This window comes from Pleurodeles waltl, chromosome 6 (assembly GCF_031143425.1).
Source record: "Pleurodeles waltl isolate 20211129_DDA chromosome 6, aPleWal1.hap1.20221129, whole genome shotgun sequence".
Classification (NCBI taxonomy): Eukaryota; Metazoa; Chordata; class Amphibia; order Caudata; family Salamandridae; genus Pleurodeles; species Pleurodeles waltl.
In genome coordinates this window covers 543,857,918-543,878,867 of record NC_090445.1, presented here as the reverse complement: position 1 = coordinate 543,878,867, position 20,950 = coordinate 543,857,918, and the positions used below count along the sequence as shown (strand labels likewise).

Genomic DNA, 20,950 nt, shown 5'->3' with positions numbered 1-20,950 from the left:
AGAACTGCTAACGCGTCCGTCTATGTTAATTTATACACATCAGGACTCGTATTAGGTCGATGAACCTTTGGACCCAGTGGTGAGTCTCCGTAAGACGAGATTACCAGACATTAATCAATAAGAATTAGCATCAGAATACATGTCACACTAACCATTAATAAACCTTCGGCGCAATCAATAGTTTCCAGACTCAAATAACCACACCTTGAAGGAAGATTTTTGTGAATTTATTCCCTATTGATTACAATCTAATAATAAACGTATTAGTATCAAAACCAAGTAATATAAGAGCATAATCACAAAATGGCAACTACAATAAGCTTTCAACAATGCGATGATCAGAATCATAGGATAGATACGTTAGCAAAGAATATATCATAGCTCGTAACAATTCATACAATATCAGTTCAGCATAGCTTTGAGTCAGTCACGTCAGTTCCGTCAGTCAAATGAATACCTCGTCTAACCTCAAATTGGCATTAGCCTGTTGGGCTTCATGCAAAACAATTTAGAACATCAATTTGGAAAACATCTAACTATGTTATCTAATATAAACATACAGCAGTTGGTACCTAGAAAGAAAAGGCAAAAGATTTCATTAGTGATAGTTACCCTCCTCGAAATAAGTCAGCATTCAGGATTAGTCTTCGTCTTCAGGACATCAGTAGAATCACCGTCAGTCTATCTGAGTTAAAGGCAAGGGACACTTTCCCCTTAAGGGGGAAAAGTGCAATGGGGCAGTCTATGGGCAAGGATGGTTCATTAAGTCTCAAGTCACCAAACAGAGTGACAAAGTTTCTGGATGCAATCGATATCATTCCCTACCTAGGACTCTCGAGTCTCCTGTGTCATGGGTTTTTATCCCTTTTTGAGGATACCTTCCCCCAATATTCTATTGGTCAGTCACTACACCCCACTATCGGTAACCAATCAAATTATACATAAGTGATGCATTTGTCATTTCGTGATATTTTCTTAATTCCTAATTGGTCTCCATAATTGACGTTTTTCGTAGGTGGCATATCTGGGGTTACTTCACCATCTTGGCACACATCTTGGGTCAGGAGTTCTCTTCTCCTCGCTTTATTGTCCTTGAAAGTGTCCATGTTTGTTGCAAAGCCTATAAAATTCATAATAAAGCTACTAGCATGCGGATGGGAGATTTTCAACATGTTACAACTAAATAAAGAAAAGAACAATCGCTAGGGTCATGGTCTTTTGCAAATCAGCACACTGGAGAAACAGAAAAATAAGCTTTAATATGAGAGCTTCACTGCTAATTCGCGACTCATGCTAACTTAAGATGTACGAGTTCTAATGGATGCGGTTTTAAGCGTAATGATGCAAACATTTATAAAAGATTATTTTTCTAGTTAACATTAGTTTACACAAATGAATATTTCTCCACGTTTTATTAATACATTATTAGTATTGTGTTGTATATATATATGAGCATTTCAAATATATATATATATTTAAGCTACGCTCTCTCAGTAACATATTTTGGTATTTTTAATGTTCATATGTTCCTCCATTGGCGGACCTGCTATAAATATTTATCATAATAACAATAGTGTTCTATCTCAGTCATTTAGTATGCGCTCATCACTACAGAGGCCTCACAACAGGTCCAATTAAATGAAGAACAACAGTATGGGCTGATTATGACCTTGACGGATGGGATACTCCATCACAAACGTGACATATATCCCACCCACCTTTTTACAAGTTCCATAGAATATAATGGACCATGTAAAACAGAGGACTGGATATCGTTCACGTTTGTGACGGAGTATCCCGTCTGCCAAGGTCGTAATCAAGCCCTATGTCCTGGAACGCTGCAGCATGTGTTCAGGCCTCCAAAAGACACAGACTCCACCTTGGTTATTGTTAAATAATAACTCCTGATGCACCTGTGACATAAATCAGAAATTAGCTTTTAACCTTTCACCTCTAATGATACTTATCAGGCGACTTCAGGAATATGCTGGGTGCCTTGTCTGCTTTTGTTTATATCAGGTCTTTGATGTCAAACCACAGCCAACAAATGCAGATTGGGACAATGAAATTTTCTTCACACAGGGACTTATGCCGAGTGCTCCAAGAATCAACTCTGTGCTTTAAAACATCTAAGTACACCCATCTTACTTGAGTAGAACCATGTAAACCATGAAATGTTCATAAGTAACACCCATATTTACTTCTATTCAGTACACATCTCATAAAGTACGCCTCGAAGGGAGATACAAATTATGACGTCCATCGCTACAATGCACAAAATACACGTTTTCTCTTAATGGTACCTCAAAATGGGTCATTCATATTTCTTCTCTCCAAAAATTGGTAGCTGTCTTGTATGGTCTATTTAGAGTGCAAACACATGCCTAATCTATTTATAGTGTAAAACTCTTCATAGTCCAAATATGGTGGTCAGGATTTCTGCCAAACTCTATAACAACTCTCTTTCTCATTAGTACCTTGACAACTTATAGTTGCGAAAGTTTGTTTCTTCCGAGGTGAGAAAGGTGAAGTATCTAATTCTCACACTTATATCTTTTGAAGAAGAGATGCTTGAGAGCTATTGAAACGTGATATCTCTAGGCGAACTAAAACAGTATTGTGCTTTGAGCTATTAATAAATTGCCTTCATGTACCATTTCATTGTATGGTGATTGCATTTTGGTATTATACTGTAACCCTTTTTTACACATTCTTTTTTCTTCTTGTGAAATGGCTTTGGCCTCTTTGGACTCATTCTTGTGAGCCGTAAGTGTGAATTTACACAAAAATGTTGTTCCTTCTTGCAGAAGTCTTCCATATTCTGCGTGTTTTCCTCAGGATTTTCAAAAACAAAACCCTTGGGAATATGATGAAATGATCGAACTGTTGGGTGCTGAGCAGCCTTCCTCGAACTATAGGGTTCACACCATACTGAACTGTTCATAAACCTATGAACCATTATGGGAATGTTGACCTTTAACAATGGCTTGTTAAGGGGGTTCACATAATCCCCAAAGTACCCCTCACACAATTCGTTCTTGACCAAATATTCTATTGAGAATGGTCTCAGTATGTCTACAAATTCGGAAAGCTCCTGATAAGATGAATGGTCAGAGTATGGAATGACATACACATTATTTTCCTTATGCCATTTCATTTCCGGCCTACTGGTGGGCAGAACTGCAATTGTTGGACGAATTCGATTCAAGTGCTTCATATTTGCGTAGTTTACATCTGAGTGCTGCACCACACGGATTCTACCTGCTCCTTTCTCAAGTGTGAAAACATCTTCTAGCTCCAGGAGTTTCAGCAATTCAAGTCTATCGGGGCTAACAACAATCCAGGTTTTAAACTCCAATGCCAATTCAACCATTAATGCCTCTTTTCCTATGGTATAAAGACCTGAAAAGGACAAAAAATAGCAAGAGAAAGAGTTAGAAATGTAAAGGTGGTTTGTACCTAATTAGCAATTTAGAACAGTCTTGTTGCATGAGTAACAATAAACCCCTAAAATGTAACTCGATCACAATTTAGGATTCCTATAGACACTGAGGTTTATTGCAAGCTCAAGGATCACTAACACGCACAAGCGCTGACTTCACAAATAACCTAAAGCTTTGTGGGATTTGATCTTTTAGTAAAGGATTGATTGAAGTCAATACATGTGAAAGGTTTCCTACCCATATCGTATTAACATGTGTATCCCAGATGTATTTTTAGAAATCTTTAGTTTCTAATTTCTTTAAAAGAATTTCTGGTGTAACAAAAAAAACGCAGACTTGATGGAAAAGAATGCGCAATCCCTCTGCTTCCAGGGCAAGGTAAATTATCCCCAGCCCTAGCAGCGAACTATTCCATGGCTTCAGTGCAGGGCTTTGTCCATAATCCTCCTCGGATGTGGTGTCACCTCCCTCCCTCCACGCATGCCCAAGCCAGACCCAGAGTGGCAATTAACCAAAACAACTGCAGAACAACTTTTCTAAAATGACATGACATGACATTTTTTCTGGTATATCATTTCATAGCTTTGGTAATTACATATTAAACATTCACGTTTTAATGCTATTTTACTATTCAGAGCAATGTATTGCAGAGCATGGAACTATGCCTGTGGTGTCAAAGAGAGAGACAAATAATATTCGCAAATGAAATGAACATTTTCTCTTAATATGCAATAAGTGAAACATCAGAAGGAAGCTTGTTATAGCATTTAAGTTCTGTTCTCAACAGTCACCATTGATGAACTTTAAAATCAGGGCAGGGCCTCATCCTCCACTATGGCAGAGGAGCATCGCCCCTCCCCCCACCAGCAGCTGCTGCTGCAAACCTTTACAAAGAAAATGATGTTTATTATTGTTTTATTTTTAAAGGGACGGGGCCATGCAGGTGACGGGCACTGAGGAGAGTGCACAGAGCACTCCCCTCAGTGTGCATGCATGTTTGGCTGGCTGTCTCAGGCTGGCCAAACACACATGCACACTGTGCTCTCTCCAGTCCTGCACTGTGTTGAAGGGTTGGAGAGAGCAAGCCCTGGCTCCCAGTCTGCGTTGGAGTAACCAGTCAGTGCGCTCAGCTAATCAAAAAACTGCTTTAAGTAGCGTCATGGTTGGCCGCAGGGCAGGCTGGGAGCTTGTGCCTGCAGTGTGGCAGAGAGCATTTGTGCAGCGGTGTGGAGAAGGTAAGTTTTCAAAAATATATATATATATTTTTATTTTTGTTCCCCCCAACCCCGCCTGCCAGGAAGTGAAATCCTGCAGTCGAATATTACTGAGCTGGTTAAGTGAGCTAGTCCAAATCAAGAGGGATTCCAGGCTTTCTCCGTGGTTGACATTTTGAAACAGATGGGAACAAACAGGGTGTTTTACAGCAGCCTTCACCCATGAAATTGCCTAAAGTATCAGATTTAAGGTTACCCTTCCAGCACAAAGTACTATGCCTAAACATTTGATTTGTGCTATACAGTGCAGCACCCATGCAATTTGGGAAAGTTTGGGGAAATTTAAGGATTTCTCCAACTTAACATCTATCTCAAAAGTGTTATTTTTAAGCTCAAAGCACTGCCGACCACTGCCAGTAAACAGGGTTAAGCATCAAAGGCTATGGGTGATAGCTTGGGAACACCCATGTACCACCATTGGGATTCCACCCCACCCCATTGTTAAGAAGCACAGACGAGTACAAAGTGGTATTTGTGTTACTTTACAGGCTGCATTTCTGCACAAATAACCATTTCCCCTGGAAAGTACATACCAGATCAATACTTTGAGCTGTTTTTTTATTAATAAATCTGACTTTGTGCTCGCAGAGGGTGTTAATAAATCTGCCTCTTTGTGTCAGGCCTGTTCCTGCCATGAAGGCTTGCATCCTATTTAGCAGAACCGTATGGTCAACTGTATTATATGTACAATAGTCAATACCACCAGGATGGCCAGAATGTGATACTATGGTGCTTAAAACAAGCTATCTCGGATATCAAAAACAGTAGTTTTGATAACCTAGTTGCCACTTTAAGGGAAGGATGTGGCTTGCTGTTAGGTAAATGGTTTGCACCCTATGGGTAACAGGGGCTGCAGATGGATGGATGCATTTCTCCTGATTGGCGATCAGAGCCTTGAAGAAAGCCGTAAAAAAATAAAACACATAGGCCCTCATAACAACCCTGGCGGTTGGTGATAAAGTGGCGGTAATACCGCAAGCAGGTTGGCACTCAATATCACAAAATTATGACCATGGCGGTAACAGCTCAGACAGACGAACACTTTAACACACCGACTGCCAGGGTGAAGGCAATAGGCACCACGGCGGTAACCGCCTCCAGCAAGGCGGAAGACAATGTTCCACCCACTGTATTAAGACAGTGCAATCTGCCACCTTTTTAAAAGCCTGGTGGAAACACTGCACAGAAGGGAAACAACTCACCTGTGGAGGCTTAGGGAAGAACCACCCCGCCGTGGAGCCCGAGCTGCATATCTTCCCAATTATCTTCTATGTGGTGCTCCACTATGAACACCAACAAAGGCGAAGCCGACCGCGGTGAGTACAGCCACCTTGCACACAGGGGGGAGGGGGAGGAAAAACAGAGTGACACACACACACGCAAAACCAGCACCCCCAACACCATAGTCCATACACACATACAGCTGCAGTAACATAACATATACACACCGTACCCCTCAGGAATAATGCAAGGACAACTACTATAGATTAAAAAGAGTGTAATAAAATACAACAGTAGCAATACGTGTATCCAAATCAAAAAGTATATACATATTTACAAATGTAGGGACACTGTCCAGTCCTCAATGTCCGTGGACCAAGGGGCCACATCAAAAAGTCCAAGGCCCCACTTCACCCCTGCACCAACACGCAGAGAACACTGCAGGGGCATCATTTGGAAAATAGGCAGGCACCTCAAGAGGGTGGGGAACGGGGGGGCACCTCAGCTGGCAGATGAAAAAACATCACTGGTCCTGGAGGGGGCAACATGCCCATTGCTCCTTGTCCTGGGGAGTGCAAGGCCACAGTCTCTCAAGTGGGTGACTTGCCCAGTGGCATAGGAAGGAGCATCGTGCCCTGTGCTTTGTCCTGGGCAGTGCAAGGCCACAGTCTCTCAAGTGGGTGTCTTGCCCACGGGCACTAGAGGGGGCATCGTGCCCTGTGCTTTGTACTGGGGAGTGCAAGGCCACAGTCTCTCAAATGGGTGACTTGCCCACTGGTTCTGGAGGGGTCATTGTGCCCAGTGATAAGCTTCCTGGGGAGGACGGGGTGAGTGGTTGGCATCTCCACTGGTTCTGGTGGGGGCATCGTGCCCTGTGATCTTCATCCTGGGGAGGATGGCGTGAGTGGATGGCATCTCCACCAGGGCCGCACAACAGCCCACTGACGCTGGTCTATAGAATGTCCGCCGGCGGTGACGGCTGCTCAGTGGTGGCAGTGGTGCTGTTGCTGCTGGTGGTAGGGGGAGGCTCCAGGCCATCCCCTGCAGCCTCGGCCGGCTGCCCACTGCTAGTGGTGGCAATGCTGCTGCTGCCGGTGGTAGTGCTGGTGGTGGTGCTGTTGGTGGAGCTGGTGGTGGTCGTTGTGGGGGGAAGCTCCAGCCCATCCCCTGCAGCCTTGGGCAGCTGCCCACTGCTGGTGGTGGCAGTGCTGCTGTTTGAGCTGCTAGTGGGGGTCGTGGGGGTAGCTCCTGCCCATCCCCTGCAGCCTCGGATGGCTGCAGCACCATGGTTGGTGGTGGGGTCTCTGACTGAGTCCCAGCCCCAGGCCCCTTGTTCTTCCTGCCTACTGGTGCAGGCCCCTTGCCCTTCCTTCCTGCAGCACCTGGGGCTGGCTCCTTGCCCTCCCTTCCTGCAGCACTTGGGGCTGGCTCCTTGCCCTTTCTTACTGCATGACCGGGAGCTGGCTCCTTGCCCTTCCTTCCTGCATCACCTGGGGCTGGCTCCTTGCCCTTCCTTCCTGCAGCACTTGGGCCTGGCTCCTTGCCCTTCCTTCCTGCAGCACTTGGAGCAGGCACCCTTTCCGTCTGGCTGGCTGGTGGCTGGGATCCTTTCCCACCTGGAATTGCTGGGAACACTACTCTGCCCGTAGACTGGATGGCTGAGGTGCTTGCCTGGGTTTTGACTGCCCTGGCCTGATTTAAAGGATGGGGGGTAGGGGTAGGGAAGGGGTCAGTGGTGGAGAGGAAAAGCTTCTTAGGGACATTGGGGTGGGCAGAGAGAGAAGGTTTGGGAGTGGAGGAAGAGGGAGTGGTTGTAGGAGGTGTCAGTCTGCTGTGTTTGGGTGCAGGTGCATGGGCTGGATGCTGTTGTGAAGTGGATGGCTGTTGGGTGTCTGAGTGCTTGCATTTGTGTACTTTGGGAGGAGGGGGCACAGACACAGTCGGAGAGGACACAGGGGATGTGCACATGGATGTGGGGGTGATGTCTGGCAGTGAGGTGTTTGTTCTGTTCATGTGCTGGTGACGGGGCTAGTGGTGTTTTAACTTGTACAAATTTACTAGTTGCTCATGAAACTAGAAACTCTTGAAGATTCCGGCAAACTATTGTGAACATTGCTGCACTGCCTAGAGGTGTCAGTGCCCACATCTTGTTCAGAAGGAGTGTTCTCAGTATGCGTGGCATATTTAACAGTAATACCTGCCACTTTCTTCTTTTTGATTGGGGATATTGTTGTAGAAGTTTCTCTTCCTTTTTTTATGATGATGTCAGAAGAGTGTTGTAAGTCCGTTTTCGGCTTCACATAATCTTCATGCCTGCACTCGAATCGTCCTGCTCTGTCAGAGAATATGTCTGGTTTGTCCTTAGAGGAACGAGAAGGACGACTATCAGTATATGAATACCTATCAGACTTTTTGAATGTGTCACAGTGGCGCAAGTTATAATGTTTGTCAATGGGCTTCGGTTGCGGTGATCCACTCCATGTTTTTCTTCTATCTATATGCACACTGGTGCCTGTTTGGAAACTTCTTGGTCTGATTTCCTTTCAAGCTGTGGCTTATTAGACTTCGCTCCCACATTATCTTGACCTATAGATGTAAAGGTGTCCTCAATAATTTTTGGCAACTCATGTTCCTGATCTTGTACAGGAAACTTGGGCGAGTCGTTGACGTAGTGCCAGTGCCGCTGCCTCCCCTTTAATATTAATTAATATAATTAAGGAAGCAGCGGGGAAATTGCCAATTAATTTAATCCCCAAGTCTAGGGCAGGGGCAGACCCTACTCATTTTGAATTTGTTTTAGCACCTCTGACAAAACAGCTATTTATGGTGTATCATGAGTTATGGTGTATACGGCAGCAAAGACGGTGAACCCAGGTGGCACAATCTTCAACAGGGGAACAATACCAAGAGAAAGGCACATAGTAAGAATCCTGTGTTTGTCTTGGGGTCTTGCAAGGGGAAACACTGCCTCAATCTGATTTGTTTTTTGCACAATCCAAAACAGAATCTCTTCCCATTTGGTGGGAACCTTACCCATGATTGCATTACTAGTGACAGGACTGATTGCAGGCACAGCTAACTGTGGCTGGATAGCTTGAACAGCCCTTAGATGGGGCATTTATTATTCTTCGCATAAATAATTGTGCCAAATGTCTATATAATCTTACCGGATTGTTGTATAAGGGATATGGTGTACAACCGACTAGTAATGGTGTAGAACCGGCTAGTACTGGCCATGTCGCCCCATCATTACTGAGGGGACCCAGTCTTGAGTTTTCTAATGAATGTGGCAGGGCGCCTTGGTACCAATTGTGATGTTCCTGATATGTTAATGGTATTTATAAATGTTGATATGGTCAGTATGGAGTAGGTGCTGCAACTTCAGTGAACGTATTAAGTGCTTGTGTGTTTACGTCTACTACAGGAATTGAATAGAATACTTCACATTTATATGCTTCATGGGCTTTTACCAGCAAAGAAGCTTTCACCCCCGAGGGGGAGTCCCTGTTGCGCCTAATATGTTGTGACTGCATGTCCACAGTTAACCGAAATGTTAACTGGACTTCAGCTCGAGTTGGACTGTATATCTGGCCAACATAAATGTCAAAGTATAGGAACTCAGTCCACGTGTACCATCAGGATATGTTGCTAGAGCTCCTAGCTAGCTCACAGTGTCCTGTCTGAACCCCTAAACACACCAGGGTACCAGGTGGGTTTTGCATCCTCAACCATGACTATTCAGATTACCAAGGAAATCATAGATTCAGATCTACCCTTTTGTTGTAATTTAGAGTACTCAAGATTAAACACAGGAAAATATGTGAAAATGTATTTTAGAGCATTTATTGTAACAATTGGATACGGTGTTTGCTGCTCAGCTCTGGCACTTGGGCCCTCATTTCTAACACAGTGGGAATTCCCACCGTGTTCAGGCTGGCGGTCTTTCCATCGACCGCCAGCCTCCTGGAAAACCCGCCGGCCGTGTAATGATCTCCCCACAAGGCCGGTGGGCGGGGAACACGGCCGCAACGTTGAGGGCGGCTCCAATGTTGTTGTGCGGCGGGTGCAGCAGCACCTATTGCGCATGTCACTGCCTGTAAATTGGGCAGTGACATGAGTGACGGGTGCTTGCACGGGGGCCCCTGCACTGCCCATGCAAAGTGCATGGACAGTGCAGGGGCCCCCAGGGGTGCCCCGGGGCACCCCCTCGGCCAGCCTTTCCAGGAAGAGGCTGGCGGCATTTGAAACATTATCCCCATGGTAGCGCAGCTACCCTGGTGGATGGTGTTTCCTCTGGCGGCGGGAGCATTGTGGTGGGTGACGGCTGCCGCTGGCGGCAGTAGCCCTGTTCTTTATATGGCGGTTCGGCCCGCCATGCTGGCTGGCGGCTTTAGCTGCCACTGTCGGCATGGCGGGCCGAACCGCCATGTTCGAAATAACCGCCTAATTCTCAAACTCAGCACTTATGATAATCTACCACATGGTGGCGCTGTTAGTTTATTTATGAGGTGATCATATCAGTGGAGAGTTTAACAATTCAATATACATACAAATTAACAATACCAATGTGTCTATGCCGTTCTTACCGCTTTGGATGGCCTGGACTAGTCCAAATTGTCACACAGGAGAATGACAGTTAGCACTGAAGTTACGGGCGTTTGATAGCGCTAGTAGGAACAAATTCAGAGGTTGATCTGTCGTAGCCAACTGAGACACCCTTAGGTCCCTGACATTTTCTTTTCACAAATTAAGCACTGTCTCTAATTTAATGGCACTACATTGAAATGTACAAGTTGACCAGACATGGCGCCACATTGTGTGAAGTGATGAAAATCTTAGCCCCACAACGATTTACCACATTTTTGTAATAAAGCATGTTTTAACAGCAATCAATGTAATAGCACCAACTTTATGAACTTGTATAATATTGGTCAAGTGTTGTTCCCTGAGCGTATGAAAAAACACTGCAGATGTGAAAGGATGATAAAAATGCACACACATGTGTACTGGTAAAAATAGCTTAACTGAGGCTCCAACTTTTACGATATTTATTTTTGGACAATGTTCACCGTCTTTAGCCGTTAGACAAAGTTGTATTTCGAGTATAACCACTCGAACATTCCTCCCATCTCACCCTTGCAAACATTTGGCTAATAGTGGGTGGCCTGCAGCTTTCTTTTAGGCCACCACAGACTCTAAAGCATATTTGTCAATTTTCACGCAACAAAATTATGTATGATCTTCGAAACATTCACGCTGGACACCCCTTCCTTCTTGCCACATTAAGGCCCATATTGGTACTTTTTTAGCGCCGCATTTGCGACGCTTTTTCATGCAAAAGCGGCACAAACTTACAAAATACGTTTGTATTTTGTAAGTTTATGCCACTTTTGCGTCAAAAAGTGGCACAAATGCAGTGCTAAAAAAGTACAAATATGGGCATAAGTATTCCATGAAAAAGAGTACTGATACAGACCTGGACCTACAAAGACCCTCTTTCAGCTGAAATGCTGTATTTTTGTAATAAATATGACAGTTCCTGCTTTTGCTTCTGTAAACGCTGACTTTTTACTAATAAATAGTCACGTATTCTGAATGTTGAATCTGTATAGAATTTTGACTTAATATAGAAAAGAATGAACAACTTGGAAAATATGTCTACATGAGTAGCCTGCACTAATCACGAAGTGTCCTTATTAATTGCTTATTAAAATGAATTGATGTGCCCATGTTTAGATTATTGTAGTAGTATGTTATATTGCTGATTTTGCATTATGTATTTGCTATTAATTGTAGGCCTTAAGTTAGCGAGGTCTTGGGCCTAGTTGCACAGCCTCATGTTAAACTGAACTGTTAAGATAAAGCTGTGAGAAAATGTTTGCTTGAAAATTAATGACTGAATTGTTCTTTTCCACTGAGTTGACCGAACGCTAGTAAATGTTTTTCTTTTACCATGAGAACTGCTTGTTAGAAAATCTTGTAATAGTTACTGATACAATGTAAAGTTTAGTGTGTGAGAAAGCAATGTTCCCAGGAGCTAACAATGGATTCACTGACTGAAGGACAGGGAGATACAAAATTGTTACCTGACAAGTCCAACGATGGGAACAGTTGAAGAGGAGCCAATCATCGACATGTGAAAGACAGTTTAGTTATAACTTAGATTTGAAGTTCTGCTTTTACTGGACTAAATCTAATTAATTGACCAATTGTAGGAAGGTATCCTCTTTCTAGCCTTGTTACCCCCACTTTTGGTCTGTTTGTGAGTATATGTCAGGGTGTTTTTACTGTCTCACTGGGATCCTGCTAGCCAGGGCCCCAGTGCTTGTATTGGAATCGTATGTTGTCAGTATGTTTGATATGTGTCACTGGGATTCTACTAGCCAGGACCCCAGTGCTCATACGTTTGTGACCTATATGTGTTCCCTGTGAGGTGCCTAACTGTATCACAGAGGATCTGCTAACCAGAACCTCAGTGTTTACGCTCTCTCTGCTTTTAAAATTGTCACTGCAGGCTAGTGACTATTTTTACCAATTCTGATTGGCACACTGGAACACCCTTATAATTCCCTAGTATATGGTACCTAAGTACACAAGGTATTGGGGTTCCAGGAGATCCCTATGGGCTGCAGCATTTCTTTTGCCACCCATAGGGAGCTCAGACAATTCTTACACAGGACTGCCACTGCAGCTTGAATGAAATAACATCCACGTTATTTCACAGCCATTTTACACTGCACTTAAGTAACTTATAAGTCACCTATATGTCTAACCCTCACTTAGTGAAGGTCAGGCGCAAAGTTACTAAGTGTGAGGTTCCCCCACATTGTTCAGGGCAATTTCCCCAGACTTTGTGAGTGCGGGACACCATTACACGTGTGAACTACATATAGGTCAATACCTATGTGTAGCTTCACAATGGTAACTCCGAACATTGCCATGTAACATGTCTAAGATCATGGAATTGTCCCCCCAAGCCAAATCTGGTATTGGGGTACCAATCCCATGCATCGCCGGGGCTCCAGCATGGACCCCGGGTACTGCCAAACTAGCTCTCTGGTGTTTTCTCTGCAGCTACCGCTGCTGCCAGCCCCCAGACAGGTTTCTGCCCTCCTGGGGTCTGGGCAGCCCAGTCCCAGGAAGGCAGATCAAAGGATTTCCTCTGAGAGAGGGTGTTACACCCTCTCCCTTTGGAAATAGGTGTTGAGGGCTGGGGAGGTGTAGCCTCCCCCAGCCTCTGTAAATGCTTTGAAGGGCACAGATGGTGCCCTCCTTTCATAAGCCAGTCTACACCGGTTCAGGGAGCCCCCAGCCCCTGGTCTGGTGCAAAACTGGACAAAGGAAAGGGGAGTGACCACCACCTGTCCATCACCACCCCACGGGTGGTGCCCAGAGCTCCTCCAGTGTGTCCCAGACCTCTGCCATCTTGAATGCGGAGGTGTGAGGGCACAATGGAGACCTCTGAGTGGCCAGAGCCAGCAGGTGACATCAGAGACCCCTCCAGATAGGCTCTCACCTGGTTAGGTAGCCAATCCTCCTCTGAGGGCTATTTAGGGTCTCTCCTGTGGGTTTATATTGAGATAACAAATTCAAGAGCTCACCAGAGTTCCTCTGCACTTCTCTTTTCAACTTCTGCCAAGGATCGACTGCTGACTGCTCCAGGACGCCTGCAAAACCGCAACAAAGTAGCAAGATGACTACCAGCAACATTGTAGCACCTAATCCTGCCGGCTTTCTCGACTGTTCCTGGTGGTGCATGCTCTGAGGGCTGTCTGCCTTCACCCTGCACTGGAAGCCAAGAAGAAATCTCCAGTGGGTCGACTGAATCTTCCCCATACTAACGCAGGCACCAAACTTCTGCATCACCGGTCCTCTGGGTCCCCTCTCATCTTGACAAGCGTGGTCCCTGAAACATAGGAGCTGGATCCAAGTGATCCTGACAGTCCTGTGGTCCTTCTGTCCAAATTTGGTGGAGGTAAGTCCTTGCCTCCCCACGCCAGACAGTAATCCTGCGTGATCTGCAGCTGCTAGGGCTTCTGTGCACTTTTACAAGACTTCCTTCGTGCACAGCACAGCCCAGGTCCCCAGCACTCTGTCTTGCATTGTCCAACTCCCTGAGTTGACCTCCAGCTTCGTGGGACCCTCTTTTGCTGTGTTGAGATGACCGCCATGCTCAGATTTCTTGAATGCCTGTTCGAGTTCTTCTGTGGGTGCTGCCTGCTTCTGCGTGGGCTCTCTGTGTTGCTGAGTGTCCCCTCTGTCTCCTCCCCCAAGGGGCAACCTCCTGGTCCTTCCTGGGCCCTGGCAGCACCCATAATCTTCAACTGTGACTCTTGCAGCTAGCGAGGCTTGTTTGCAGTCTTTCTGCATGTAAACAACTCTGCTTCATCCAGCACGCTGTGGGACATCTTCTGACCAAAGGAGATGTTCCTGGCACCTTCCGTTGTTGCAGAATCTTTGGCTTCTTCCACCCAGAGGCAGCCCCTGTTGTCTTTGCAGAATCCCCTATCTCAACTTTACTGTCTTTCTGGGGTAGTAGGGTAACTTTACTCCTACTTTTCAGGGTCTTGGGGTGGGGTATCTTGGACACCCTTAGTGTTTTCTTACACTCCCAGCGACCCTCAGCACTCTACAATCTACTTACCTGATTTTTGTTAGTGTGCATATTGTGTGTATTTTACTTACCTCTTAGGGAGTATATCCTCTGAGATACTTTTGGCATATTGTCACTAAAATAGAGTACCTTTATTTTTAGTAACTCTGAGTATTGTGTTTCTTATGATATAGTGCTTTATGATATAAGTGGTATAGTAGGAGCTTTGCATGTCTCCTAGTTCAGCCTAAGCTGCTCTGCTATAGCTACCTCTATCAGCTGAAGCTGCTAGAACACTACTAATCTACTATTAAGGGATAACTGGACCTGGCACAAGGTGTAAGTACCATCCGGTACCCACTATAAGCCAGGCCAGCCTCCTACACCAAAGGCAAAGTGGGAAGTGTTTTAGATGATTTTAACCTAGCCCGACTGCACATTTAAATTATTCTCATCTTTCATGCTCATTCCATTTTTCAGTTTCTGCCAAAGAGGCAGGCTCATTCTTATTTGATTCTTTTAATTAGAGAATTCTATCTTTAACTTTAGTGCTTAAACTGCTGATGCTGAATACTTATCCTTAGACTTAGCTTACAAATGGTTCCCTTTCATGATCCGATGCTGATGCTGACCAAACAGATGTCCAATTGACGAAGACGGTCGCAGCTTGCTGATCCATACTGAGGAGAGGTATAATCAAATGTTATTGTTTTGATGTAATTTGTCTTTTGTTCTCAGGTACCAACCAAGGATTTTTGATATTGTTGAAGATTTTTATTGAAATTGAGTCCTATGGTGGGATTTACTCTAAGCACAGTCAAAAGGTCCATCAAACCTCTAACGCGTCCCCTTATAAATTAAAGTTAAGAAACCAAATAAGGTCAGACGCGCTAACACTTCTCAATAACGATGCTGTTTTGTAAGCAAGACGACTAGAACATGCTTTACTCTCATAACATACGTACCTAGCTACCAAAACGATAATACCTATCTACAGTGGCTAACTACCATACATATGCTAGACCATAACTAATCTATCATCTCTTCTATACCAAACCTATGTACTGTAGCAAACCTAACATATCCAATCTATAGTATATACCATACCCATGTACCATACTTGTAGCACCAGAGCCATTTACCTGGCATATCAATATACCATACCTGACATACCATACTTATCATACCTAGCTACCAGAACTACCGTATATACTTAGCTGTCTATTATACTTACAATTCTTGCCTACCATTCCTACCATACCCTTCCTACCATACCTAACCTACTTTACCTACTATAACTATCATACCTTTTACACCTACCATACCTAACCTACCATACTAATCGTATCATACCTAATCTACCATACCTAACATATACCAACCTGTCATACCTACCTACAATATCTATACCTAACCCACCATACCTTTTCTCACTATCATATGTACCTATGTATTTACCACACCAACCATAGCTACCTCCCACTCCTACCATGCATCGCCTCCTCTATCTAACCGTATGTCACTTACCATAACCCCCATATCTGCCTGCAATATCTAACTTATGTATTGTACCCACCCTAACATACCTAATCTATAAAACGTAGGTGCCATACCAAAGAAACCTATGAACGATGCCTTATTACATTCATAACTACTGACCTAACATGCCTTTCACACCATGTCAAAAATAATTTTCATGCAAAACTATAGATCTACCCTACCTATCATATATACCCACCATACATATCCTACTTTACCTGCCATATCTAACCTACCATTCCTTTCCTACCTACTCTATCATACCTAAATTACCTCCCATACCTAACCTAATAACATATTTATCGCACTGATTGAAATTACATACCATACCCACTTACTTACAATGCCTACTCACCTACCCTACCTAGAAAACTACAATATGCCTACCTACCTTTCTAACATGCCTGGCCTTAAGAACATTACTACCATACATATATACCTACCATATCCCTTATACCTTACTTAACATACTGTACTTGACTTACCATACCTAGTATGCAATAAGTTAACGCCCCTCTATCTCGGCAGTGTGTACATCTTGCATCTGCCGTGAGGTGGTGTATTTCTGAAAAGGGCGAAATGGAGCCTCTAGTAGCAGACGAAATCAGGAAAGAGCCGATGGTAGCTTTTAAATCCCCTAAAATTTGAATGTCATCGCATTTTCAAAACAGCAAGACATATTGGCTCAGCCAGAGCTTTGTTTCCTCTCGCACAACTGCCTGGCTTTTCTCTAGGTGAGGGTTTTCTGGTATTTTCAAATAAAATGGAAATCTGAAAACCATAATTGTAACAACTGTGAAGCACCGTGACACGAAGACCAAATGACTGTATCAAGATAGTGCAGCAGCAGGAACCATAATCTCAGGAGGAAGAATGTCAGAGTGACCTTTTGGTGCGATGTTTGGCTAAAGGTTTTGTAGCGAATACGGAAGAAACCCCCCTATGAGGATGAACCGAGATGGTATCCTACACAGCCATAGGAAGCAATGTTTTCAATGTGTTCTGTGTGACCTTCACAATAAGTGCGTTTCCAATACCAAGTTCAGATGGAAGACGATAGCAATAGGACAAATCACTTTCTATCCAGAATGTACGCTAAATATTTCGAGAACCTCTGATATAAAGATATGCAGCGAACTATGAAAAGTAATGATATAAAAAATGAAGACACTTGCCAACTCATGCGCTGAAGGAATCACTGCAGAGGTGAGAAATGGACCGTTTTGGACCATTTTAAGACAAGTATGAACAGTTACCATGATTGCAGAACGACCATTAGAAAATTGAAGCTGTTTAGGCAATATCAGTATATCCTCTATGTAATCTTAACATACTGGTTAACAACAGAACATCAGAAAAGACTGAAGGCCTCATTTAAATGGGGAGTTGCCCTCCATCCCAGCAGACGCTCATCCACTGAAGAAGAGGGTTAGAAAGATCTGCCTTGTAATGGTGGCATTGTGGAGCTGAGTCCTAATAGAATAGAAATTGAAAGGTGCCTATTTTTTATAAAAAGGATGGGAGCCTGGGGCTCTATATCAGATCTCAAGGTGGGCCTAACTTTAGAGGGCTTCATCTGTTCTCATATTCCATTGCTACAAACACTTTAGTATTTTTTCAGCAGTTGTTCTGTGTATAATGTCATTGTCCCTAGCTTTGCAATTTATAGTCAATTCATTTTCAACAATGACATATTTTTGATATCATTGGATATTCAGCAGGTGCTGTAATTATGGATGCTAAGGTATTTTAATTTAGACTCGCACTTTTCCAAACCATACATAAGCCTAACTAGTGTTCTTGCACGTCTGTGTTCACCTTCCTGACAAGGTATGTATGTATGTATGTCTAGTAGAGGCTTACCGATGACAACATCATGCATGGGGTGACTGGAAATGATGTTTTTAATCTGCTCGGTAGCTTGCTGGCGAGAAGGCAGTATCTGGTTGGGATTGCAGTTTGTGTTGTCCAAGTAAAGAACGTCAATTGTCTTTCTATGATTTAATGGAGGTTCCTGGAAAATCTGAGGACTATAACGGAAATCACCTGTGGGAGAGAAATGGGAGGGTTGTTAAAGGTCTGCGCATTTTATACAGGTTGTGTGTCAGAACATCGAGGTAAAAAAATCGACCTATAAGGATATCGGGTACAGAATATCGACTACTGCCATATCGCCATGGTAAGTATATATACAAGTGTAGGTTTATTATTCCTCCACATCTGCTTCCCTAACAATATATATCATCAAGGTAAGTAGGTGTGGCGTTAGCATATCAGAGTACTGCATAAATGTTAGAGAAGTATTTAAAAAGGAATATGTTATTTGCTAATATCAATTCCTACTTACTTTATCAATAAACTTAATCTAGAGCAGGAATGTGCCACAGGATGCTGAGACCTGTACTCTTACAGTACATTCCCATTTGACGTGCAGTGACAAACTTTTGGATATGCTCATACGAGAAGAGGGCTATAATACTCACACCATATCTATCTACAAAGTAAGTACTCCTCGGGATAAAAATAGTAAATCTACACTTTCGTTGACAATATGATAGTAGGAAATATTCTGGAGGCGATACCGCTGCAAGTCAATATCAAAAACTCAAAATTGTAATAAGATACCGTTATATGTTAATGCATTGACATGCAGTGTGTAAGAAATTGGGTATTTATTTGAGAGGGTGAAAACCCTTCTCACTCAACAACTACAATCCTTGTCAAGGTGAACCACAACAGTCACTAATTAACCCTCTGGTAGCTTGGCATAAAAGAAGTCAGACTTAACTTAGAGGCAATGTGTTATTTATGCAGCACACAAACAGTAATAAAATTATAACACCTAAAATTTAGCAGAAAATACTAAATTTTAATAAATAAAATAATACCAGAACAACAAAAGTCCAATCAATAGAACTGGTGATATTGAATTTCAAAGTTTTAGATAAATATTGCTCATAAAAGCACAAAGCACCACTCAGGGTCATCTGGTCGTGCTAGACTATATGATACAGCATGGGCTAGATACATTGACAAAGTTATTTCTGCTGAAAAAGTTACCTTCTCAATATCCGGAGCGAACAGGTGAAGAGTGTAGTTTGCGGTGGAGGATGCTGCAAAGAGCAGGAAGAGCATTGCAGCAGTTTGACGCAGGAAGAGCAGGCCTGGCATCACAGACTGTCTTAATGTTGGAACTCACCACAAGCTATTATTCCTGTAATGTTTAGTGGGGATCTCTTGTTGCCGGGCTTCGCAGGTTGTTGCTGTATAACAAAGAGTCAAGTTTACCAGAGATTCACGTTGGCAGTCATCGTGGGCAGCACAGTCTTGGCACAAATAAGTCAGTTCATGGTTGCAAAGAGCTGAAAACTTCAGGATTTCTCCTTTCCTCACAGAGGAGTGTATTAATATTCTAGCCAAGAGTCCAGGACCTGGGGAGGCACTTCTTGGGGATCAGGGGCTCACTCTAGTAGGGCTAAGGCAGGTTCAGTTGCAGGTCCAATTGCAGCAGGTCAACTGGGCAGTTTCAGGGAGGCCTCTGGTGCTTGATGTGTCCCAGTAGCTCAGAACATGAGGTCAGCCACTTGACCCTTGGAGTCATTCGGGTTAGCCTAGCATGAAGGGAGCAGGTCCATTCTTCCTTTTCAGAGAGCAAGGCTGTAGAACAAGGCAGGCCTCAAGCAGCAGGGAAGTCCTCTGGTAGCTGCAGAAGAACAAAGCAGGATTCAAGCAGCATAGCAGTCCTCTGGGGAACAAGGCAGCCCATCTTCTGTAGTGTCCACAGGGCCGGGAGTGTACTGAAGGGGTGGCTCACGGGGTCCAATATTTATAATTGGTGCTAGTCCTTGAAATAGGGGTGACATCCGGGCTATTCACACATTTTGTTCAGGAAGGTTCTTCCTTTCCCTGTCAAGGCTGCAAGCAGTCTGGGGTGGCCAAAGACTGGTATCAGGTCTCTTTGTGGCTGTGAGGGAGGCAGCCCTTGAAATCTAAGTGGAGCAGGAAACAGCCCCGCCTATACTGTCAGGATGGACCATCCTATCAAAACCTAGTTTCTGTTTGTCTCACTGTCTGGGAGGAATATACAAAGGCCAGGTGCCAGGCTATTAACAGTCATGTGACCCAGGACACAGGCACCAAATAGTTAGGACCAGAAAATGCCAACTTTCTAACTGTGGCACTTTTAGAATTGCGACTTAAAATCTAAAGAGAATTTTAAATTATAATGCATTTGACATTCTTATCTGCTCCCAATCAAATGTTTGCACTTATTACATGTAATAAGGTAGCCAGATATTATCCAGTGGGAGTAGGAGGTCTTACAATAGTAAAAAATGAATTTAGGAGTTTTTCACTATCAGGACATGTAAAATTTTAAAACACGTCCTACATGTACCCTGACCTATGGGCTCTTTAGGGCCTACTGTAGGACTGACATATGTTTTTAAAAGGAAGGTTTAGACCTGGAAAACGTTTTTTTTGCCAAGTCTAATTGACAGTTTAAAACTGCATTACGAAACATGTTTTAAAGAGCTACTTAAGTGGGTAGCACAATGAGTTGCAAGCCCGCTAGTAGCATTTAATTTACAGGCCTTGAGTATGTGAAATACATTTAAGTAAATTAAATGGGCCAATTTGAGGCAATTTGACCATGTTTAAAGGAAAGAGCACAAGCACTTTCGTACTGGTTAGCAGGGGTAAAGTGCACAGAGACCCAGTGGCAACAAAAACGAAATTCAGAAAACAGGAAGGGTGCAGGCAAAACGTTTGGTGGAAGACCACACCAAGGATAACAGGTCTAACCCAATGCACAGCAAATCAATACATGTTCTTATCTTGTGCCACTTTGAGAGACCTCTTCTTATCTGGATTATTTTCCT

General features: G+C 43.7%; 1 protein-coding gene across 1 annotated transcript in view; it reads right to left on the bottom strand.

The window, feature by feature from the left end:
• Positions 1–239: 239 nt before the first annotated feature.
• The window catches only part of LOC138299966 (5' exonuclease Apollo-like), a 40,838-nt gene continuing 20,127 nt past the window's right edge, over positions 240–20,950 (bottom strand). Inside the window, exons 4-5 of the mRNA XM_069238714.1 lie at positions 17,934–18,116; positions 240–3,402 (exon numbers count right to left, since the gene is read on the bottom strand). Coding sequence (XP_069094815.1) covers positions 2,633–3,402; positions 17,934–18,116 — 953 coding nt within the window. The 3' untranslated portion in view covers positions 240–2,632. The remainder of the gene's footprint in view (positions 3,403–17,933; positions 18,117–20,950) is intronic.